The sequence below is a fragment of the Canis lupus genome, chromosome 9 (assembly GCF_011100685.1).
Source record: "Canis lupus familiaris isolate Mischka breed German Shepherd chromosome 9, alternate assembly UU_Cfam_GSD_1.0, whole genome shotgun sequence".
NCBI classification, from domain to species: Eukaryota; Metazoa; Chordata; class Mammalia; order Carnivora; family Canidae; genus Canis; species Canis lupus.
This window is the reverse complement of record NC_049230.1, coordinates 15,632,825-15,659,172: the sequence shown is the minus strand read 5'-3', so window position 1 is coordinate 15,659,172 and position 26,348 is coordinate 15,632,825. Positions and strand designations below refer to the sequence as shown.

The following is a 26,348-nucleotide window of genomic DNA, read 5'->3' as shown; positions in this document are numbered from 1 at the left end:
CAATTGCTTTACAAAATCTTTGCAATATCCTTGAGAGGTAAGTGGCATATTATTATGATAACATAGGCCGCTTAGTTTAGAAATATACAAAGCATCTGTTGTGTGCACTATGGTTGATCCATGAGTCTAAGATCCACATTTTAGTTCCTGTTCTGGGATAGCTCAGCCTGTGGCCTTGAGGAGCACATTATACTTCAGCTTCCTATTTCTAAAGGATAACAAATTTTAATATCTTTTTTAGTCTTATCTACATTACTTTTTAATTGTGGCCCTCATTACAATTCTGAGAGATTGTGGCCCACATTTTAAAGATGCAGAATCCAAGCTTGGAAAAGTTGTATAATTTGTTGAAGACCACGTAACACAGGCAATGTGATGCAAGTCTCACTTGAAAGCCCTTTCTTTTAATCAGTGTGTTCTTTATCCTACAGTTTCTTTCCCCCTGCTTTCTCATAGGTGTAGATGAGAAGATAGGAATTATAGATGTAATATTTCTGTCTTAAAGGTGCTAAAGATACATATTTTTTTCCTCTAATTTGGGAAGAAATGGTAGCACATTCATGAATTTTTAGAACATTTACAAGTACATCTAACCTCATACCCACATGTCTGCTCTATGTTATGACATAAATTGCATCTATAAATATGTTACATTTTTAGTTGCATTTTACATTTTGAGGAGATGAGAGTCATTTAATAAGGAAAAAACTGGCTAATACTCAGGTTCATATTAATAGTGCACTGTTTTCAGGCATCGCGTGATCTCCCTTTATGTCAAATGTTGCTCAGTGATTTCACTTGCCACTTTTAGGGTCTGAGTATTAAATAAAGAAGTCTGGGCACTGAAGTGGGGTTTAGTTGGTTGAGCATCCAGCTCTTGATTTTGGCTCAGGTCATGATCTCAGGATCCTAAGATGGAGCCCTGTATCAGGCTCCCTGCTCAGTGGGGAATCTGCTTGAGATGCTCTTTCCCCTCCCAATACCCCTCCACCCACTCACATGCTTTCTCATGCTCTCTCTCTCTAAAGTAAATAAATTTTTTTTAAAAAAGCAAAAGGAAAAGTCATTAGTTATTTTTATCTGCTTTGGGTTGGCATTAATATTTTATATAAAATAAAATATCCAAAAATTTGAAATTTGGAACTCTCTTTTATATTCTCAAAAACCTGGTGCTACTTCAGATGTATGGAAATGAAATCCAGTTGGCTTTTGAGTATTGTGTTGGCATATTTAAAAGGCCTTTGTATCTGCAAAGATATTAAAATAGGTAACTGAAATTTACACTGCCTTATTTTATCTACTATACCCTAACTTTTGCCATACACTAATAAAGAGGTAACATTTACAACAATGAGTTATAAGCTATAATAATTTGCCTTTTTCTTTGTAATAACGTTTATGGGTAAACAAAGATTTAAATCCCAATTTCTTCTTGTATTGAGAATTTCTATTTAGTTTATTCAAAATTATATTAAGTAATGTTTTGTAGGAATGTCCTAAAAGTTGTTGCAGTCATTTTTGGAGTAACTGTTTCTTTAGAGCACCATGTTGTTTCCATATGCTGTGTGATCTATCTATATATCAATGTGTCTAGTATATCCTTTTGTAACAGCACATCATATTTGCATGAAAACAGAGATTAGGTAGGAGGGTCAGATTTACTCTTGACTTACATTGAATACAGCTTAGAATCACCTATTTTCCTAGGCCTTAAGCACTAAATGGATGAAGGACAAATAGGTCACTTATGCCTCCAAAAATACATGGATAAACAGAAATAGATCATTGAACAAATAATAGTATTTGCTCTATACCCCACACTATTACAAATATTGCTACAACATTATATAAGACAAAGGTTCTGCCTTTTGTTAGCCACATTGTGAATGGTAAACATCTGGAAAATGCAGATTTTAAAATAGCAGTGAGATACTTCTTCCCAATATGATGGAGTAACCAGTACTGGACTTGCCCTCCCACTAGAAAAAAAACTGTTTTCAGACATTAGACAGTTAACAGCATGGTAATGTGATCCCTGAGAGAGAGGATAGGGGAGAAAACTAGGTGAACCCTGGCTTTTTGCCCAAAGGTTTTCCCTGATGATGGAGAACTCAAAGAAGGAATAGTTTTACTAAACTGAGGAAACAGATCAGAAGTTGGGGCAGTCAAAGCAGCTGAAATTTACAGAGTACTGAAGAATAGGAAGCTAGCAGGAACAGAACTACAGAATTCTGCAGAGGGGTTCTTTTGAATCTTTAATTTAATATAAATTGCATATAGATGAGGTAAGTTCTCCCATGGCACTGGAGAACAAATAAATACCAGGGAGCTGTAAACGAATCAGTTCCTAGAGTTCCCATAGGAATGGGAGATTTTTTTCATTCTGAGCAGCTAGAATGTAGAGATCTTGTTAAAAACCTGGAGCATTCAGTAGAGAGCCAAGAAAGGACGCACTTTGGTTACAAGGCTAACCTAGCCTTAGAGCAAAAAGTTACTCCAGACCTGCCCAAACAAAGCTGTAAGAAAAAGGCTCTAAAGGATCAGACTGATCCACCAGTGATTTATATGCCTTGGGTCAGAAAGCAGCTGCTTAGCCTTCCTGTTGAAAGTTAAGACTAAAAAGGCTATTGACTTCCTTTGTTAGCGCATCCTTCAGATATCCCTGAGTGGGCACAGCCAAAGTGTCTTCTAATCTTTTCCTAATTCAACTATATTCTCAGCATATTTTGTTGGATTTTTAAAATTATTATTCATAAAAGACACAGAGAGGCAGAGACTTAGGCAGAGGGAGAAGCAGCAGCAGCAGGCCCCCACCGTACTCCAGGATCACACCCTGGGCTGAAGGCAATTGCTCATCCACTGAGCCAGCCGGGCATCCCTGTTGGATATTTTTTATGGAAAATAATCCAGTCATTAAAGTTAGAAATGAAATGATTATAGTCTGATTATAATGATGATTTATACAGCATTTGTTTTATGAAAGTCTGAGTCTCTCAGTCAGATAATTTATATTATGATTAACATTTATAATATCCAATGAATGCTTTTTAAAACTCACTTTTAAAATAATTTGCTTATTGGAACTCTTATATGTAATGCTTGTCTTTGCTTTGCTTTTTCTACTTCATACTGTTCATTTAGCAAATAATTATTACCTAGCTACCATATGCCATACAGTATTCTAGGCACTATAATCTAAAGCATTATATTTGAATGAAAAAAATGTATAGATTTAGGCTAATTTTTGATGATGTAAGTTAACTTCAGTCCATTTAAAAGAGGGCTAAATTTATATAGAATTTGCTGCTTTGTTTTTTAGTTCTGTGTCTTTCTTTTGTGAACTATCAATTCTACTATATGTAGAATATAACAAAGAATGCTATGTGTTCACCAAGTTTTATTCCCTTTCCTCCTTGGGACATAAGTAAACCATATATCCCAGCCTTTCATGCAGATAAGTGTGTCATGTGACTGAATTTTTAACAATATGAATAGAAATAATATATACAAATTTCAACTAAGCTATAAAAACTTCATATATGCAGTTTTTCCCCTTCTCCCCCCGATCTTTAACTTGATGTGGGGAACCTGCAAGAGAACTCTAAGGCTTAAAGATAAGGAGCTAATTACTGAACCCCCATATTGATTTGAGAACTCTATTCTGTTGTGTTAAGCCACTGAGATTTTAGGGCTGTTTCATTTCTCAGCCTACCCTAGTACAGGGAGGAAACATGATTGTAATGTAACTGTGGTGGTGTGTCTATGGGAGGGGACATACGTAAGTGAGTTGAGAGACTGGCCTTTCTCACCCAGTCTGTTGTGTACACCAGTTTGCTAAGATGAAAACACTGCTTACTTCTTTTTGGTTCTGGTACTGGCTCTTGTTCTCCTTGAGCCTTTGGAAGGGCTGCTTTACTCTACTCCCATATCATCTCTTGATCTCCCTGTCAATCTGTGTCCTTTCTTCCATTTCCCTAAAATCAAATACTTCCTTTTCTTCTCTTTATCTACCTTTCCTTTTCTCTTTCTTAGAAATCAGGGGCAAATTTGTTTAAAGGTTTTTCTTTCAGTGCCAAGTTTAGTGAGTGACCATGATGAGACACCCTTTACATATTTTTAAGTATGGTAGCACAATTTAGAAACTATGAGTGTTAGAACACACTAATCACCCATCACATCTAAGAACGACCTCATGATTTACTTGCGATTTAATGGAGTAACTAAAGCTTTTCTGTATCACACTTGTTTAAGGATGCCACGGTACCCTACATGTGGTTTCTTCAAGGTTATGTATTATATATATAACTGGTTTACTCTGTGCTTCCTCTTTCTCCATTTTTTTTTTTTTTGAGTTCAGGTTTTTATTGAATATGTTACAGAAAAGGTTTAGTCAAAAAGACCAAAGCTCATGTCATCATCATACTCCTCAGATTCTTCTTTCTTTGCTTATACTTTTCATCTCCTCAGCTGGGGCAACAGTGGTGGAGGGGACAGGACCTCCTGTTGGTGCAGGTGGCGCTCCCAGTGTTGATATTGGTGAGGGACTTTGTAAATTAACCTGGCCAGAAAGGTTTGACATTTACACTGGCTGCTTTAATGAAGGCATTGAACTTAATTGTCATCTCTGACTGACAACTTTTGTCTTGCAAGATGAGGGCCACATAGATGCAGGTGAGCTCCACGGTGGAGGCCATGGTGTGGGCAGATGATGGGTGGGTGCTGCTGGGCACAGTGCGAGTTGCCCAGTGAAGTGAGGGCCTCAACCCAGCTCATCCCAGCTTCTTCAGAAGGAGGGAGTACCTTAGTGGCAGCTAAGGAGAGCCTCTTTCCCCTCTTTTGACCTCTGACTGTGCCATCAGTGACTCTTATAAATATATAAAAAATGGATTGGCTCTCTTGAAGAGATGGCCAAAAAAATGTTAAGAGGAGACTGCCCTGTTTAATCAAAAGACTAGATTGCCCAAATGTCCTTAAGTCTATTTATATGAGAAGTCGTTTCTTAGCTTAATTTATTTTCACTACTTAACCTGTTATTTCCTGAGTCTTTTACTATCTTTATTGCCTCACCATTATCTCAGTTATGACTAGACTAGATGGTTATTATCTCAGTATTTCATCAGCTCTATCCCTTCACAGCGATACCAGTTTAAATGCAATTGCCTAAAGGCTCAGTAGTGGCTTAGGGATTGGGCATCTGCCTTTGGCTCAGGGCATGATCTCGGGGTCCTGTGATCGAGTCCTGCATCAGGCTCCCTGAGGGAGCCTGCTTCTCCTTCTCCCTCTGCCTATGTCTCTGCCTCTCTCTCTGCGTCTCTCATGAATAAATAAATAAAATCTTTAGGAAAAAAATAAAATAAATGCTGTTGCCTAAATATTTTGCTACCATCTGAACACAGAATGGACAGAAAATAGAAAATTAAATTAAGTTACCCAAATTGAGAAACAGTTTAGTACAGTGCATGTTTCTCAGATTTCCTTGATTGGCATAGTTCCTTCATGATTTTTGCCATACCTACTTATAACCATACTTTTAAAACCTAATATTGTCTTTGAACTTCATGTTTTTATTTAAATAAATTTACTTTAAAAATAAATAAATAAATAAATAAATTTACTTTAAAACGTTGTATAGGGACACCTGGGTGGCTCAGTGGTTGAGCGTCTGCCTTTGGCTCAGAGCATTGATCCCTGGTCCAGGATCGAGTCCCACATTGGGCTCCTTGCAGGGAGCTTGCTTCTCCCCCTGTCTCTCTCTGTCTCTCCTTCTTTCTCTGTGTGTCTCTCATGAATAAATAAAATATTTTTTAAAAAAGAAATTGTATATTCTAGTTAAACTGGAGAGTCACTATCAGACACTGTAACTGTATGGTTATCCAGAACTTTGGTTCTTGCTAAATACTTTCAAATGGCACTGATATTAAAATTTTTCCCTTCTTTGTTAAAAAGGAGGATTAACTAATATTAGCACATTAAAATTTTCTTCTGGACCTATCCAAAAGTATGGAAACATAATTGAAAAAGGAGTAACATTGTAGCCATTTCATTAGAATAATCTAGACGATGCTGTCATAACAATGGCCTTATAAATCTCAGTGGTTTAGCATAACCAAGGTCTATTTCTAGTTTACCCAACAAGCCTGGGCAATTCTTCAGGACAGCTGTTCTTGATAGAGTAACACAGCAATTCAGGTTGCTTCAATCTTATATCTGTATCATCTCAACATGAGACTTTACTGACTTGTGTCATAGGATGAGACAGACTATAAAACCATGCAGGGCTGATGTCACCGGTGTTCTCATTTCATAAGTCAGAACCAGTCACATAGTCCTTCCTAAACTTCACAGGAGCTGGCAATTGTAGTCATCCTTGTGCACAGAAAGGAATGGAGACTAGGATGTTGGTAGGCACTAGTACAGCCCACTATGCTGTATAATTCAGTGCTATTTACTGCCAATTTTATAGATCATTTAAAATCATTTCTTGCTATAATGAGTTCCATACCTTGAAGAACAATATTGTTGATGATATTCTAAATCAAAAGACCTGGGTATGGTTTTTTGCTTTTTTGTTTTTGTTTTTTTCCCCTGGGTATGGTTTTATAATGTACCACTTAAATGCTGTGATCTTGGGTAAGAGATCTTATGATTCTGTTTTCCCATCTGCAACAAAGTTAATGTGTTGTATTTCTCATAGAAAAATTATGAAATATAAATAAAAGCATAAAATAAACTTACACAAACGTTAACGGGGCACCTGGGTGTGGCCCAGTTGGTTAAGCGTTTCTTGAATTTGGCTCAGGTCATGATCTCATGGTGGTGAGATCAAGCCGTGTTGGCTCTACACTCAGAGTCAGTTTGAGATTCTCCCTCTCGGTTTGCCCCCCACCCCCGGCCGTTCATGTGCATTCTCTTTCTCTCTCTCTCAAAAAAAAAAAAAAAAAAAAAAAGCTGTTATTTTATTGGTTGTAGCATAGCTTTTTTGAAAGTAAGATATCTGTTTTTAGAGCTATGTACCTAGTATTAGAATTTGGCTCTAGCAAGAAGTTAGTTTCACTAACAAAAGAGACTATGCAAGTCCCAAACAGAATTACCTGTTCCCATTGATTTTTCTAAAACAAAGCTTAAGTGTATTTTTCTACAATTGAAATCCTCTTTCATAAAAAATTCTCTTATACTTCGTTTTGTTTTGAATTACCAAATAAGAGCAGAGCAAACTTACAGTTTCTTATAAAGCTCTTTAAGAAAACAATCATAGGGATCCCTGGGTGGCTCAGCGGTTTAGGGCCTGCTTTCGGCCCAGGGTGTGATCCTGGAGTTCCCTGGTCGAGTTCCGCATTGGGCTCCCTGCATGGAGCCTGCTTCTCCCTCTGCCTATGTCTTTGACTCTCTTTCTCTCTCTCCCTCTCTCTCTCTCTGTGTCTCTCATCAATAAATAAATAAAATCTTTAAAAAAAGAAAACAATCGTCAATAAATGTAATGTTAGAAAACTCAGTTTTTAAATTTTTTGCTTTGATAAAATTTAAAACAATGTATTTACTAATTTTTAAAACAGTAATACTTAAATGATAAAACTAAGAATAAATTCATAAATCAAATGAATATTGCATATTTCTTATATACTGTGATATAAAATCTAGTCATGTACCCAAAGTAATGTTTTTCTAGGTCACTTGCTCCTGTCCTACCTTCTTCCCTAATTTTCTGATAGAGTTTATAAAGGAATTCTATTTCTTCTTTAAATAATTGGTATAAAAAAAAAATAATTGGTATAGTTCACTAGTGATGCCACTTGGGACATGGCTTTTCTTTATTGGAAGATAATTAACATCTTACGTGTTATATATCTATTCCTTACGTGTTATATATCTATTCAGATTTTCTATTTTTTAATGTTTTTTAATGAGTCAGTTTTGATCATTTGTGTCTTTCCAGGAATTTATTATTTTCAGTTTTATTGCTTTCTGCTCTAATCTTTATTATTTCCTTTTTCTCCTTGATTTTAATTTTAGTTTGCTCTTTTTCAACTTTTTAAAAACACGAGCTATTTCTCTAGTAGCTTTTTTTTTTTAAGATTTTATTTATTCTTGAGAGACACAGAGAGAGAGAGGCAGAGGGAGAAGCAGGCTGTATGCAGGGAGCCTGATGTGGGACTCGATATCGGGTCTCCAGGATCATGCCCTGGGTCGAAGAAAGGCGCCAAACAGCTGACCCACCCAGGGATCCCTCTCTAGAAGCTTTTTAACTGTTATAAACATAAAACTCTTCTTTGAAACTTTTTTTTAAAAAAGGTAAATTTAAAAAGACCTACTAATTCTCTCCGAACTAGCTTTTTAAAAAAATATTTATTTATTTATTCATGCGAGACACAGAGAGAGAGAGAGAGTCAGCGACACAGGCAGAGGGAGAAGCAGGCTCCCCTGAGGGAGCCTGATATGGGACTCGATCCCGGATCCCGGGATCACAACCTGAGCCGAAGGCAGGTGCCCAACCACTGAGCCACCCAGGCATCCCTTTCCAAACTAGCTTTTTGAAATAAGTTTGTAATTTTGATTTTAATATAAAATTAATGAACATTTATTAAACTTTGTGCTGAGTTGGGAGGCATTCTGAAATATATTTTTCTCTTCTTTAAACCCAGTAGCCCCTGTTTTATACCTCTTTTGGCACTTAGCTTTCTCTACTTTATATCATAGCTATTCTTTTGTTTGTTTGTTTTTTTAGATTTTATTTATTCATGATAGTCACACACACAGAGAGAGAGAGAGAGAGAGAGGCAGAGACATAGGCAGAGGGAGAAGCAGGCTCCATATAGGGAGCCTGATGTGGGATTCAATCCCGGGTCTCCAGGATCGCGCCCTGGGCCAAAGGCAGGCGCTAAACCGCTGCGCCACCCAGAGATCCCTATCATAGCTATTCTTACTCTGCCTTTTCTCCATCATTGAGTTCCTTCTGGCCAGAGACTGTTCTAATGATGTTTGAATCCCCTGAAGCATCTAGCTCTGCACATGGTAGGTAGAACACAGTAACATTTTACTGGATTGAATGGAAGAGCTCTCTGGTACATTTTATGGTTGGTTTACAAATAGTTGTATTCAGTTTTCTAACAAAACAATTCTCATTTTATTTTTTTGTTGAAGATTTTTATTTATTTGAGAAAGCACAAGAAAGAGTGAGCATGAGCTGGAGGGGTGTGGGGCAGAGGAAGAGGGAGAAGCAGGCTCCCCACTCAGTAGAAAGCCCAATGCAGGGCTTGATCCCAGGACCCTGGCATGACCTGAGCTGAAAGCAGATGCTTAATCTACTGAGCCACCCAGTTGCCCAACAATTCTCATTTTAAAAGTATCACTCTTAATATGTGAAAATTTCATTAAGCATTGAATTTGCATTTTGAGTAAATGATGTATCTTAATACTGCCAAATGGTTATGATAATCCTTAAAATGTATCCTGATGGCTGTTTTTGTTTATTACATAGTTGTTGTTTTTTTTAATATATACTCTAGTGGTGAGGTGGGGGACTTTGCCGTGTTTTGCTTTTTAAACAAGATTATTTGAATAAAGGGATAATTAAACGTGAAAAAATACATAGAAAGTAATTAGATTCATAATTAGAGTTTTTAGCAATATGTTGTCTATATATAAACTTTCACCTGACAACTAGAACTCCTGGAGTAGAAAGTACAAGTAAAGCATTTAGCCTCAATATCTAACCTTTCTGTTTTGATCAGTAGACAGCTTTATGAATATTTTTGTGATAAGCCATTAGTCTTGAAGTTGTTAGTTGTGAATAAATAAATACACTAATGTACCTTCTCAAATTCCATTTCCTTTTATTTCTGTGTAGCAGTTTGCTTTGTCACTGATAGTGAATAGTTCTATCCTTTATTGAATTGTGTACAGATTTAAAATTATTAATGGCATTTCAGTTATTTGGATGTTGTTACTTTTGAGATTTTTTTGTTTTCATCATTAGGAAGTTAATATTAAATCGTTACATGGTAGTTTCTTTAAAAAAACTTATTTTGATTTCCAAATTGCTAAATTTTTTAACATATTGAAAATCGGAAAGAATATTTTCCCCACACTTGGATAGCTTCTAAATTCTTTTTGTGATATTCAAGCCCCTTCTTTTCACTGGGACCATAATGCCATAAATTGATGCAGATTAACTAGCTTTCTATTTCTTCTTTTTTTTAATGGACATAATTACTGTTATCCTTTGAAATGTTAAAACTATGTAAGGTTGCTTTTTTTACTCAAATAAAATGAATTCTGTTTTTCCTCCTTCCTAAGGCTGTTCACTATAATCAGTAGAGATAAGAAAGGTTCATATGTGAGCCTGTCATGGATAACTAGGGGCCATACACTAACTCATGTTTGTTTGGTAAGCAAAGTTAACTTTACTTTGCCAAACTGCTCACATTTTGTATTTCACTTACATTTATAAGCTTTCAGAGAAATCAGATATCTTTTATAGTTTGTTGTCAAGAAGATATATATGCATTGTATCTCCAGCTACACTAGTATATCTTTATTCAGATTTTTAAAAATGTCTGAATCTTTATTCAGATTTAAAATAAATGTGTCCCAATTATTTGATACATCATAGCATAATATGGATATAAAACACTATGCAACAATTTTTATTTGCAAAGTAGAGTCAGAGAGTGAGGAGACTAAAGAGGATACTGCATGGCATTTGAGGAAGATGCAGGAAAAAGAAAAGTGTATAAAACATCTATTTCCAACAAAGGGTTTTAATGTAGATTTTTTTTTTGCACCCATGCTGTTGATTGCTAAATGTAATAGTCTGATCATGACACTGAATGTGTCTTTTAAAAAGAAAATTAAAAATAAGAAATAAAACATCTATTTCATACATTATCCTTCCATAGATAATCAGAAGAAAAAACTGAAAAAATACTCTGCAGCTACTTATTAATTTTGTAGTTGGTTTTAGAGCAAAAAGTTTTATTTTTCATTATAAAGAGTCCCCCTGTTTCTACAGTAGACTAGCCTTTATTTGATGAAGGTTGTCATGTCAAGTTCTGATCTCTTCCTCCTGCATTGTATCTGGGGGGTGTTTTGTTCTTTCTTTTCTTTAGATAGGTACTTTCTCCTTGCAAAAAAAAAAAAAAAAAAAAAAAAAGGAACTATGTGATTTATAGTTTTTCTTCTTCATCTACTTTTCACTTACATGTAGTCTATGCCAAGTTGTCAAATTCTATTGGTTTTTCTTTCTCTCTCACTTTTTTTTTTTTTTTTAATTTTGTTGTTTTTGATTCCTCTGTTTTGGAGGAGGTACATAACCAAAAAGGAAAATCTCCTTAGCATTCCCCTTCCTTTAATGTGTTACTTATGTCATTTTTTAAAAATTTTTATTTATTTATGATAGTCAGAGAGAAAGAGAGAGAGGCAGAGACATAGGCAGAGGGAGAAGCAGGCTCCTTGCACCGGGAGCCCGATGTGGGATTCGATCCCGGGTCTCCAGGATCACGCCCTGGGCCAAAGGCAGGCACCAAACCGCTGCGCCACCCAGGGATCCCTTACTTATGTCATTTAAGCACCATCATGAACAGTAATTATTAGGACTTTGGATAGGTTAGAAGGATGCTATTCCCACCTATTTCCAGATTTTAAACCCACCATAGATGGAGGGGGTAAGAAGGAGAAAATAAAGAATGTTAGAAATATCTCTTCTTCTTTCTTTCTCTCCTACTGTCCTACTCCAGGATATCCATTGTACCCAAAGGTTATTTTCTAATAAATGTTTAGGAGCTTAAATATTATGAATATTCATAAAAGATTCTCCCTATGAAAGCTCTGTCAAAAACTTTTTAAAATATAGTTTTCTCTTTCCACATAAAATTTCCATTTTTCTCCAACTTATTTATTTTTAATATTTTTTTTACATTTTTTTAAATTGGAGTTCAATTTGCCAACATATAGCATAACACCCAGTGCTCATCCCATCAAGTGCCCCCCTCAGTGCCTGTCACCCAGTCACCTCCACCTCCCATCCACCTCCCTTTCCACCACCCCTTGTTCGTTTCCCAGAGTTAGGAGTCTCTCATGTTCTGTCTCCCTTTCTGATATTTCCCACTCATTTTTTTCTCCTTTCCCCTTTATTCCCTTTCACTATTTTTTATATTCCCCAAATGAATGAGAACATATAATGTTTGTCCTTCTCCAATTGACTTATTTCACTCAGCATAATACCCTCCAGTTCCATCCACGTCAAAGCAAATGATGGGTATTTGTTGTTTCTAATGGCTGAGTAATACTCCACATAGACCACATCTTCTTTATCCATTCATCTTTCGATGGACACTTGTTTAATAGTTCTCCAGTTCATATCTTTTTCTCCTATATTTTCCTCTAAGAGTTTTAGAATTTTAGTTCTTACATTTAGGTCTTTGATCTTGTGTTAATTTCTATATGTGGTGTAAGATATGGATCCAGCTTCATCCATTTGCCTGTGAATATCCAGTTTCCCCAAGACCATTTATTGAAAAGATTGTCCTTTGCCCATAAAATGGTCTTGGTATCTTTGTAAAATCATTCGTGTATTGGATTTATTTCTGGAATCTCTGTTCAGTTGGTCTATATGTCTGTCTTTATGACAGTGTACTATATATACTGTTTTGATCACATTATAAGAAGCTTTATAGTAAGTTTTGAAATCATGAAGTATAAGACCTCTGACTTTGTTCTTTTTAAGATTGGTTTGGTTATTCAGGGTTTCTTGAGATTCTTTATGAATTTTAGGGTCGATTTTTCTATTTCTGCATAAAATGTCATTGGGATTTTTATTAGGATTGCATTGAATCTATAGATCGCTCTGGCAAGTATTGCCGTTTTGGCAATATTAAATAGTCCTCAAATCCATGAACAAGGGATGTCTTTCCATTTATTTGTGTCTTTAATTTCAGCAACAGTTTATAATTTTTCAGTGTTTAAGTCTTTAACCTCCTTGATTAAGTTTATTCCTAAGTACTCTTTTTTATTGCTACTTTAAATTGAATTGTTTTCTTAATTTCATCCTGGGATTGCTCATCATTAGTGTATTTTGTGTATTGATTTTATATCTTGCAATTTTGCTCAGTTTGTTCTAACAGTTTTATTGCAGAATCTTTACTTCATTTAAGGTTTTCTACATTTAAGGAATGTCATCCGTGAACAGAGATGATTTTATTTACTCCATTCTGACTTGGATGCCTTATATATTCCTCATTCTCACCTATAGCTAAAATCTGTTTGCTCTGCTTTCACATTTGGCAATTAATTTGTCTTAGATTAATCTTGCTGAATATGTTTTTTATTATAAAACTGACTTTATGAAAAGAATTTCTTAGTACTTTATGATGTTCTCATCCTAAATATATCCTTCAATTCCCATTTTCCTTATCTTTGCTTTGGTTTGGTCTGCCTCTCTACCTATCTCCCATAATTATCTGAGTCCTGTGCCACCTCCATCCTAAAAATTCCCATTTGCTGGATAAGTTTATCAAAGATAAATACCTTAGTAATTATTTAAAATCCTTATTTTAGGGATCCCTGGGTAGCTCAGCGGTTTAGCAGCTGCCTTCGGCCCGGGGCGTGGTCCTGAAGTCCTGGAATTGAGGCCTGCATTGGGCTCCCTGCATGGAGCCTGCTTCACCCTCTGCCTGTGTCTCTGCATGTTCTCTGTCTCTCTCATGAATAAATAAATAAAATCATAAAAAAATTAAGTCCAAATAACTGATAGAAAACATAAGAGAAATGTTCTCAGCTAAGAAGAAGTGGAAGAGATGGAATCTCACTTAAGCTTTCTCTTAATTCTTGTGTTATCCAGCCCCTTGCTACCCTACTACCATATTATATCACAGTAAAATATCTAGTTTGGTTTTATGATCCTCCTACCCATCTCGTTTCAACCACTTTTTAAAAAACTGATAAACCCTTTTGACACAGAATTCTTTTACCCAGCTGAATCATCTTATGTAACATTTTTTTTTACAATGAAGCAAATTAAAATTCTAGTCTTGCGAGCAAAATATTGTGTCCTATATTCCAAAGTGACCTTTTATGTTCTTCACCAAGCAGTATTAAGACTATAGGACAACCTGTCATACCTGTGATTGCACCCTCTGTGTTTGGACTTATAGACAGCACTAGTTTTCTATGATTTGGGTAAGAGCAACATTATAATCTACCTTTAAAAATAATTTAAAGTAATTATTAGACATTTACAGTATCTCATGAATGAGGATAGAGATGAGGTAGGAAAAAAGAATCAAATGTCCACTATGGGCTGTAAAGATAACCTCAGTTGGAATTCCTGAGAAGGGAAACACAAGAAGTCTGCGTGGCATCGAGTTTACAGAATCCCTGGGATCCTGATTTATCCCCTTGACTCCCATCTCATAATTCTTATACTTTCCTCATACCACCCCCTCAGTTTCTCCTGCCATCCTTCAATTTCTTCCTTATATCTCTACCCTGAGTTGCTGATTTCTGTCTACTAGCCTACTATTTTCATTATAAAAATTGTTATTAAGATTTTTAGATATATGGAATCCCTTTAACAGGGACCAGTGCTGTCTTTGTCAGAACTCAGCAGGTGAATAGTTACTCTGCTGCCATGATAAAATAAAATAATAAAATTCTAGTAAAGGACTTAATAGCTTTAAGAATTAAATTATAATCATTTCTTCTATACAAAGCAATACTGGATAAATAAAATGCTTCATTATTTTTGAATTGGTTGGTGAGATTATAATGAAAGAGACGCTAATATTGGTTATTAGTAACCTGCAGATCTGCATATAAATCACTTGAGATCTTTGTGACAGTGACTTTTAAAAATAGGCTCAATTATTACAGTTTTAGCAGAGGTGAGAGTTCTGCTATTCTAAAGCTTACTTTTGGCAGAGAACCATACTGTTAACACCCTTAGCTCTTGTTGCTATGGAGAAAGTAACAGGATTTATTTTGTTTTTTAACATACCACTTAAAATATATATGCATATCTTAAGATTTGAAATGTGATTTAGTTGCTTGTAGGTTTTGAGTATCGGCACATTTCAAAAGTACTTCTATATTTTTTAACACTTGATTATTTTTATCCTCCAGAGAAAATAGAGAATAATTCTGGCCATTATAATGGCAAAATTTTATATTACTTTTTACAGGGTCTTTTAGGAATAACTTAGAATCCCTTGTGGATCATTAATGGATGAGGATTTTGAAGAACATGCAGAAACTTTTGAAAAAAGTAATATAATCTTAAGCCCTCACATGTTTTGGACACCTGTAGTTATGATGGAAATATATAATGCATACAACTCAATTTCAGATTCAAATGATACTTTTGAAACAGTGTTATGCTAAGCACTTTCACCCTGTTGTAGTTTATTTAATGGAACTCAGTTTGAGAGTACCAAAGTAATCTTCATAATTTCAAATTTTAATGTATTAAACTGATTACTTAAATGTTTATCAGTAGTGTTCCATAACTCTTCCTCCTAAAAAATCAGTAAATAGAATTTATACAAGCCTTTAATAAATAGAACTTTTTTTAAAAAAGATTTTATTTATTAATGAGAGACATAGAGAGAGAGAGAGGCAGAGATATAGGCAGAGGGAGAAGCAGGCTCCAGGCAGGAAGCCTGATGTGGGACTCGATCCCAGGACTCCAGGATCATGCCCTGAGCCAAAGGCAGACACTGAAACCACTGAGCCACCCAGGCGTCCTATAAATAGAACTTTAAATTGTGAATTATACTTTTTATTTCATTCCTTACAAGAATGAATGGATTTCATGACATGGAATATTACTAATCCATAGACCTCCTGATTGTATATGTAATTAAATCACCTCTCTCTACCTTTAGCATCCAATGTCACACTGACATGGCCTAGATAACATCTAGTCCAAAAGCAGTTTGACTTTTTACTTTATAAGCTGAACAGTCAGGTGATTGATTTACTTTTAAGCTAGGTAGATTAATCCTAGTTATGGTATTTATCACAATTGAGTGTCAAAACAGTTATTTCTGGATTTAAAAAAAAGCTTTGATTACAATTGTTATAAACAGAATTTTAAAACCTAGCTCTATACTTTCCTCAGCACCTTTATTTAATGGCAAAGAAAAAATAGCTCTTTGCTTTCTAAAGAGAGAAAGTAGCTAAAGGTAATAAACAATTGCAAGTTAGGCTCATAGTTTTGAATATTAGATTTTAGCTGTTCCAGTTTGCAGTGACTTTTTAACAAGACCCATCTTCTCTATGAAGAATGCAGTTAATTTTTTTTCTGGCACAAAAAAATAGGGTAACCTGATCTGAGTCTGACAGAGTGTGTCGTTCATTTAAGTGCTTCCATCTGTTGCCTGCTGTTCCCCTTACTCATGACCCCTCTGTGTTTCTCTCTTTCCCTTTTCTTTCCCTGTTTCTTCCCTTTTTCTTTCTTCCTTCCTTTTTGTTTTCTTCTTTCTCTCTCTCTCTCTTTCTCTCTCTCCTTTTTCCCTCTCCCTCTCTCTGTCTCTTCTTTTGTTCTTAGCCCCTCTGAGGAAGGCAAAGTTTGTTGAGAGCCCACGAATTCCAGAATCCGAGCTTGGCTCACCAACCCTCGCTTCAGCTCAGAAACTGGATGTGGATGCATACTGCCCTGGTAAGCATGCATGCAAAGTGTCTGCTTTGACAGAGGGAGGTTTGGATCAGGCCCATCCGGCAGAGCAGTGTTTTGCATGTATACTATTCATAAAAACATACTGTAACTCCTTTTGCAACTGATTGCATATATTCCTTATTAGAAGATAGTTTTTATTAAACATCCTTTTTACTACTGATACAATCAAGAGTAAGTATTGAAAACCATTTCAAGGATAATTCTCAAAAGAACTAAAATAATTTTGGTAGATAAATAGTTTCCAGAATGATTTTTGTGATTTGAGATCCTTGAAGAAATATTGCTTTGGCCGTGTACAAACAAAAATATTAAAAATATGAATAAAAATGTTCATTCAACACTCGTCCCTTATACACGACCTACTTTTTTGAATGCCTATTGGATTTCTGGACAGTTACAGAAAATAGTTGTGATGTTGGAAACATTAAACTTAAATTAGAAAAGAAACCTTATAGGTTACCAATTTGGACTCCTGGATATTCACTTTTAGAAATACCTCTTCTCATGAATGGCCTATGAGCACATGTGGGAGTTCACTAAAACCCTTCTCTTGTGGGAGCCAAGCTGAGACAGAGTCATTATCAATGCTTAGATTCTTGCAAACTGAGATGAGTTGCCTGGCAACATCCTTTACACTCACTCTACAGTGAGTCTATAGAGCTGTGTCAGAAATGTTCAAAGATCTAGTTGAGTATACAGATCAGAGCTTTAGTAGAGGGCCTTAGAAGACTTGGTTTTAGGTCTTTTGTTTATTCCTGCTCATTAAAATTGATGGTAAACCACAGAGTGAAACCACTACATATTTACCACATTAGGGATCAGCAGAATAAAATGATTTTTAGTTCTAGGGAAAGTATCAATAACTCCAATCTGAAATGTCAGGGTAATATAGTTCTGAAGGCAAATAAGACATGTTTAAAAAAAAAAGATAATAGGTGAAAATCTGAACCAAACCTAATCAGAGGCATTGTATGGATCAGTTTTAAATATTGAAATATCTTGGGGATTTTACTTTCAGGATGCAGAATCCTAGTTTTCATCCACTGTTGGAGATGACTTTTTAAAAATCAATCACAGTTATGTATTAGGAGCCAGCTTTTCTGTTTCTGAAAGGAAGAAAATAGCTCTTTAAATGTCATGATAGCACATGGTTAGAAGAATCCTTTTCATGTTTTGAGGTACTGTCACACTTCTTGGTAAAGGGAATAATGTGCTTTGCATTTCTTCATGCAAATTTTAATACAATAAAGTAAAACAAATAAATGCACTAATTCCCTATTCCTGTGTGGAGTTTTGGAAGAGAAGCTCTGTCAGAGGCCTTTTCTTTTTCAGATTTGCAAGTCAGAGTGATTGTCAGGGAGACTAATCTTTCACTTCCTGATTGTCCATCTGACATCTTTAATGTAATCTAGCTGTTATTGTCAAAGAAGCAAGGTAGCTGCTGTTTGTTGGAATGCCAGTGCTGAATCCCTGTCCTTTTAAAAATTATCCATGTATTTTCCACCAATATGAATCTTTGCTGAATTGGAATTGAACCAAACTAAACCTCAGTTGAAATTTTCAGAAAGCCAGGAAGAAACTAAAACATGTTGCCAGAATGTTAATTGCCATACTCCTCAGTCTCTCCTTTTCTTATCTGAACAGTTTTAATGCACGGAAACTTCTTAGTGTTTTACTCTTTTATAATAAAGTTATTAAACTCTCCGAAAATAAGTTTCTATTGAAATAAGATTAGTGACCTGAAGGTTGAAGCTGTTATCTTCTACATAGTACCAAAACTTAACGACAGATAAATTCAGTGTACTCACAAAGCAAACAAATAATCCATTTCTTTTGAATTTCTCTTACGTAGGATATGCTAACAGAATAGTGATTATATTTTATTGTATACTTATATATAGTAATTCAGTTAAAGCTGTTTTCTCTTCTTGTCCACTGCTGTATTCATTATCAGATACTAATTTAGGAAAATAGTATATTTCACAGAGACAACAGTCATAAACCATAGGTTCAAACAGTGACTTTCAGATTTTCACATGCTTCAGAATTACTAGGAAGACCTATTTAAATGCAGATTGCTGGGCCCACCCTCAGAATTTCTGGTTCAGTAAACCTGGGTTGGGTTGAGAATTTGCTTTTCAGGTGATTCTGAAGTTGCTGGTTGATGTTCCACACTTTGAGGGACAGCTGGGTTACAGGACTGCTGCAGGCTGCTTACGGGCAGTCCAATGAACAATGCTGAATTCTGTAGGGTTCATTCTGCTATTGATTTCTGAGAGTGTTGTTTCTGTATTATCTAAACTTTAACCTTTTGATATCTATATTTTAGGTTGGAAGAGTAAAACTTTTGTTCTAAGAAATGGCCATGTCTTTTTTTTGGTTTGTCCGTTTGTACCTGGTATCTGTTACCTGTCTAGTTTTCAAGATTATCCTACATATAAAAGGAAATTGTGGATCAAACCAGAGCAGATCATTGATATTTGGTCTGCAAAGTCTAGTGAAAGGTACACTGAGGTATAGCTGTGGATCAGAATTTGTCTAATAAATTAAGGGATTCAGTCTTCATAGCTTTGGATTCTTTTTTTTTCTTTTAAGATTTTATGAATTTATTTGAGATAGAGAACAAGAGCAGAGGGGAAGGGCAGAAGGTAAAGGAGAAGTAGCCTCTTCACTGAGCAGGGAACCCAGTGAGCAGAAGGCAGATGCTTAACCCACTGAGCCATCTAGGCACCCCTAGCCTTAGATTCAAAATACCTAACTTACATTTTACTATTCCTCGAATCAAATTTGTTGTATGCAGAAAATGTGAGAAAAACACAAGTAAACAGTATGTTTTGGTTCTGTACTTAAAATCATGGGACATGATTGATCATGTTACATAACTGACCTACCAGAGCAATTGTTAAGTGAATTGTGTTTGATAATTGTCTTATGGTGGAGAAATTAAGACTTAGAAAATTTAAGTGATATGTATAGGATCACAAACAATTTATTATTGAACTCTTGGAGTGGACACAATGTAGTCCAGAGATAGATTGCCTATAATTCTGGTACTGTTTAAATTCTATAAACACCCCCTTAAACTATCTTTAAGTTAAAAAGCAGAAAATTCAGTTTTTAAGTATGAGACTGGACTATAATCCATTTTTAGGGTAACCAACTGATAACCCGTGATTTCAATAAAAGCAGTTCCCAAGGTAAGAGAATAGATTCATCCTATACTCTTAACTTTCCTGCTTATGGCATTATTTATTAGCTGTGTGGTTTTAGGCAAGTCATTTAACCTTTCAGTTTTCTCATCTATAAAAATGGTAATAATAATCTTAAATCCGACTAATAAATGTAAAGCTCTTACAAGCAGCTTGATTCATAGTAAATACTTATAAATAAATGTTAGCTTATTTTGTTATTATTATAGTGATAATCCTGAAGTATACTGCAGGGTTTTAAAGTGTTTTCTAAATAATGGGGCAGGAGGAGAGATGTAAAGGTTTAGGGTCATTTTTAATTATTTTTAATTATTATTTATTTATTTTAGACAGGAAGGGGATAGGGGAAGGGTGGATGGAAAGAGAGAGGGAGAATCTTAAGCAGGCTCCACGCCCAGCCATGAGCCCAACTCTTGGCTCAATCTCACAACACTGAGATCATGAGCTGAGTCAAAATCAAGATTCGGGTGTTTAACCGACTGAGCCACACAAGTGCCCTAGGATCATTTTTAGTTAAATGTATCTTAATTACGTTTCAGTTCTGATTTCCCCCCTACTAGTCATATGATCCTAAACATGTGATATAATATCTCTGTGCCTCAGTTTTCTGTCACAGCAACATGACATATACTATGATGTTATTTCTATAATTTAACATACTAAATATGTATTTATATATATTTATTTATTTATTTATTTATTCATAGGGAAAACATTGGTTTCCTAAAGAGAGAGATAATTGGGATTGGTTGGGAAGTCAGGAGAGAATGGGATTGGTGAGAGAATGGTCATGTTAGCAGTGGTTGTAGCTGGTTGGTGGGATTACAGGTGGTTTTAATTTTCTTTCTTGGGCCGCATATATCAGTAAATGAGAGCTCAAATTCTGGAGTTAGATCTGAATTTAATTTCTGACATCCACTAGCTATATCTATGTGTTAACTTTCATAACCTTAAATTCCTTGCAAACTGATAAAAACAGGTCTTTAATGATAGGTTTATTTCTTAGGGTTGTTAAGATCAAGTAGAATAACACATATGCCAAATGCTTATTACTTTAGGCAAAATAATAAGAATACCTTTCCTGTTGTTAATTCATCATCATCATTACACTTTGTTCATTTTCTAAAGTTTCTGCATTGAATTTGTATCCAAAATTTTTAGCAATCATATGCCACTAAAGGATGGTGATACTCTATTTATGCCTTTGTTTCTTAACTTTTTGTATTGGATATTATAGTAATACATCATTTCAACTGTAGAAATGAATCTTAACCCAGATGGCAGGCCAACTCAACAGTTTTATAGGACTTTTGACTACATGTGCGAGGTTAAGGGCCAAAGTCCAGACCAGTGTTCTGAAAATAGATAGGCTTTTATCCACACTGAATGTTTTCAGAGAAATTTGAGATTAATCTTTTTATAATAGATCTTTTAAATCTCTTTAAAAATGGCACTGTCCTTCAAAGGACAGTGTTATTTAAGGTGACAACAAGATTAGGATGTATTTGAAACTCAAGAATGGGGGAGAGTTTTATAATAGTTATTTGGGACATACTCATTTATATATTTCTTGAATTCGTAATGATTTTTCCTCTGGATTTCCTATCAGCATTGTACATTCTGTTGCACAAGTACAAGCCACTGTAGATAAATGTTTTATAAAAAGTGACTAATTCCTTGAACCTCTTTCCCCAACTTCTATATAGTTGTGGTCATTCTGTTTAAAAGAAAAGGATGATTTGTTTTCTCATCTTTTTCTTCCCATTTATTTTTCCCTGAAAACATTATCAAATGTTATCTTTGTTAGTTAGGCATGTTTCATTTGTTTTGCTCAAATTTTATACTTAAAATTATAGTTTAAAACCCTCTGTATGATTTTGATTGACATGTAGATACCAGGAGCCTTTTCTTGTCCTTCACATCTTCTATTATGTTATGTTCATATTCCCTATGTCTGTGTTGTAAACACAATAAGTATAAAGCAGGGTTTTTAACCTGACTTAAATTGATGAACTTTAGGGGTAATCCTTATTATACACAATTATGATGGTTATTATACACAAATATGATTCTATAAGGTACCTGTGTGCTTCTTTCTGTAACAGGTTCCCAAAGCAGTCTGTGACACATATTTTACCCACCCCAAGTAAAGGAGAAAAGAAATACTGTTGTGGTCTTGAAGCTATGTGGTATAGCTCTAGTAGCTATGTGGTGTAGCTACTAGAGCAACATCAAAGAATATATGTGTACACGCACACACACACATATGTATATATGGACAGTGGACAGACTTGTAAATGGAATGAAGGGGATAATTGACAGTGCTGCTCTAATCATACAGTGTGAAAGTTGGTATAGAAAGTAGAGCTCAGAAGCAGAGAGATAAACTGAACATATTTCAGTGTATTTTAAGTATGAGAGACACTGCCTGATTACTGGTTACAAAAATAAGCATGCTAAAGAACTAGAATATGAATATGGATAGCTTTTCTTGCCCAGACTTCCTTATCCACTAGTAAGTTCTTAACATGTTAGGAAGTTATTTCAGTGTACAAATTCTTTATCAAATAAAATGTTTCATTTTGATCATTTTTAGTTGTTTTCCTGATTTACATTTTATCATTGTTTAAAAGATGAATAGTGTCATCCCATAAACTTTTAGATTAACTTTTCTCAAGGTGTTTTGCTTCATAAATTCAAAAGACTTGGCCTATGAATGTGGTACTTAGATCCACAAATTTAGATACGCAAAAGAACAATTTTCCCATTAACTGAAAAACATTTTAATGTAGTTTTTGAGGAAGTAAAATGCACTGGTTTAGAGTAAAATGCACTAGTGTAGACTGCAGACCTTGGAGCCAGAGTACCTGTGTTCAAATATTAGTTTTGTCACTACTTGTGTGAACTTGAGCAAATAATTACCAAAAGAAATTAATTTCCTTATCTGTAAAATGGATATTATAATATTACCTACACCATAAGAATACTGTAAAGATGTATTAAAATATGTAAAATAATCAAAACAACCATATTTGTGGTCCATAGTGCTATATAAATCTTAGCTACAATTATCATAATGTTGTAGAACCTTTAATGCCTTTTATCTAAGAATGCTGTGGATAAGGCTATCATCCTTTTTAGAGTACTTTGCAGAGGATAAAAGTACACCTGTAACCTGTAGTTATTGGTTGTTTTTACAAGCAATCTATGTATATTCATAGATGCTAAGGTGTGTGGGATTTGGTTTTCGTTTTTTTGTTTGTTTGTTTGTTTTTAAATAGAGGCAGTTTTTCACAGTGGTAAATAGCTTGGGCCCAGGATGAGACAGCTTGGATTCAACTCTAGCTGTGTCACATATTAGCTGCATAACTTTTATTACTTAATCTTTCTAATCCTCTGTTTCCTCATTTGTAAAATGAAGATAGTAACATCACCTACTCCATAGAGTGTGATGATTAAAAAAGATAATATGCATAGTTTACTTAGCTCAGCATTTGGAACATCAGTTATTATGACTAATAACTTATCTCTCACATGTATATATTATTGTATTATTATAAATTTATTTCTGAAAATAAATGTTGTTTTATGTTTCTCTTTTCCTAAGCTGTATATTCCTGTAGCCCAATGTCCATGAAAAGTTCTATGGGAGGAAGGAAGGGATGGAAAGGTATTCCTGACTTGTGTTTTGACACCCAGCAAACTCAAGATTTATGAATTCTTTATGATATCACCAGTGCCATCCTTTATTTCTAAGTCACTTAAAATCTTCCTTGTCTTTTTGTTTATGTTTTGCTTATCTAGAAGTTATACATTATTAAACTTATGCTTATAAGACTTGCAGGAAGTGTTGGTTAAATTCTGTTTATTTTCACTGAGTACCCTTGAGAATAGATTCTGTATTAGTGATCTGTTCCTGTATAACAAATTACTATAAAATTTAGTAGCTTAAAACAATATCACTTACTATCTCATAGTTTCTGTGGGTCAGGAATCTAGATGCAGCTTAGCTCCTTTCTGTGGATCAATGTTGCTCACAAGCTGCAGCCAAGTTGATAGCATGGGCTATAATAATCTCAAGGCTTAACTGGGAAGGATCCTCTTTCAAGGATCATACATATATGATCATATATGATCAACAATCATACTTATATGATTGTTGGAAGGATTTGGTTCCCTATGGGCTGTTGTGACGGTCTTAGTTCCTTACTGGCTTTTTACCAAAGGCTGCCTTCAGTTCCTTTCCATGTGGATTTTTCCATAGGGCACCTTACAACATGGCAGCTTGCTTCACGAGAGCAAGCAAGCAAGAGGCAGATTGAGTGCAAGCAAAATGAAAGTGACAGTCTTATAGTATAATCTCAAAAGTGACAGGGCACTGGATGGTTCAGTCTGAAGAGGGTGTGACTCTTGATCTTTAGGTCGTTAGTACAAGTCCCATGTGGGGTATAGAGATTACTTAAATAAATAAAACATTTTAAAAAGGTGACACACTATCAGTTTTTGCCATATTCTCTTTGTTAGAAGCAAGTCACTGTGTCCAATCCACACTCAAGGGAGTAAATTGGAATTTTGAGGAAAGTTATTTAAATGAAGCAACAACTTTTTCTTGTTTTTTCCTACATATTTGATATGCACCATTCCATGGCCTGGAAGCATAAATCTTTCTCATCCTTGCATTCCAACAGAAAAATTCCATGTATCCCTAGTATCCACCCTTTTTATATTCAGAAATTTCCTGTTTCTTTCTTATAACTATACATGTCTTTCCCCTTACTTTACCAGTATAGATTATTTACAGATTACAAATTATTAGAGTAATCTGTACTATTAAGCAATTTATAATCAGTGCTATTATACCTTAAAGTTTACTGTAATGTGTTTTGACTTTTATAGAAAAATATATTCAACGAAAATAGCTAATATAATTTATGCCACTTTCATGCGATTTGGCCTTGGAAAAATCTGTCTTATGGTGTCATATTAAGATTCTGATGCTGCAGCTAACGTTTGCTTTTTTGTTTTTCTTGATCAACATAGAAAAGAAGAATAGGGAACAAAGACAACTTACCACCCTTTTGTAGTATACCTTTCTCTCCTATTCTCACTATTCAGAAATTTTTTTCAAAGTATAACATTATTCCTTACCAAGATGTGGCCAGTATTTAAACCTATCTGTGCTTTAAAAAAATGCATAAACCATATACATTATGGAAGATTAATGTATCTGGTTATGATCTTAGATTGTATTTACTATATTAGAACAGATACCTTACTTAGAACAGGATTTCCTAAATTGTGACCCAGGGAATGGAGAGGTTAGTCTATTGCTATATGAACTATGCTAAACTATAAGATCTGTGAATGTAGGACTTGTCCAGTTTTTTCATTACTGTATCCCTACTGCTCAGACTAGTGACTGCTGTATAATACTCAACAAATATGAGATGAATAAGTAGTCAACTATAAAACAATAACAAGTACTAAAAATGGGAACATCTTGCAAACAAGGAAAAATACCAGAATAAATGGTAGAGGTAAATACTAGAGATAAGTAATAGTAGATGCTAACGATAGGCAATCAGGAGTGTATGAAACATACTGAAAATCTAATAAGAGCTGCTTTGTCAGGTACCATGTACACACCAAAACATTCAGATTATTTGGAAAATAGTAGAATTATTTGAGGAACAGCTTATGCTACAAGCATATCTTTTGGCATTAGATAAGCCAATCCTTGAAAAGGGGCAGCTACTGCAAATACATACCTTCAGCTGGATTCTCCACTCCTCATCCTTCAACTTACTCAGGGAGAGTAAAAGAAAATACCACATTTAAACATCTGACGGACACCTAGGTGGCACAGTTGGTTAAGCATCCAACTCTTAGTTTTGGCTCAGGTGGTAATCCTCAGGGTCATGAGATCGAGCCCCATGTTGGGCTCTGTGCTCAGCGTGGAGTCTGCTTAGGACTCTTTATCCCTCTCCCTTTGTCCCCCTCCCATGCTCATGTTCTCTCTCTCTCAAAAAAAATAAATCTTAAAAAATAAATAAACAACTGAAGGAAGAATTAAATTCTTATGTACACCAACAAGTTTTTAAATAAGAGCTGACCCAGGAGAGTCCATTCTAGACCATTCCCCTACTTTCTTCCCTAACACTTCACCTTTCCATTTCACATTGTCAAACTGTACCAATCACTTCCTTTGTTGAAGTTTCTCTAGACTCTGAGGTCATACCACTTGTTCTTTAAGGGTTTTAGCTACTGGTTCACCAGAATTCCTGTTGTCCTACCAATTTTATTTTCAAAGCTCTCCTTCCACTTAAAAAAAAAAAAAAGTAAATTCTACCCCTAATGTGGAGCTTGAACTCACAATATCAAGAATTGCTCACTGAATGAGCCAGCCAGGTGCCCCTCACCTGCTACTTTTCATATAACTATCTGTAGGTCTTTCCCAGTCTGTACTATTG

General features: G+C 35.1%; 1 protein-coding gene across 9 annotated transcripts in view; it reads left to right on the top strand.

Moving 5' to 3' along the window:
• TANC2 (tetratricopeptide repeat, ankyrin repeat and coiled-coil containing 2) overlaps positions 1–26,348 on the top strand; it is a 369,540-nt gene that overhangs the window by 177,177 nt on the left and 166,015 nt on the right. For 5 of the 9 annotated variants that reach the window (XM_038546935.1, XM_038546931.1, XM_038546933.1 and 2 more), the window contains one exon: positions 16,541–16,651. The exons of the other annotated variants lie outside the window; for them this stretch is intronic. In XM_038546935.1, coding sequence (XP_038402863.1) covers positions 16,541–16,651 — 111 coding nt within the window. The remainder of the gene's footprint in view (positions 1–16,540; positions 16,652–26,348) is intronic. 9 annotated transcript variants of the gene reach the window in all.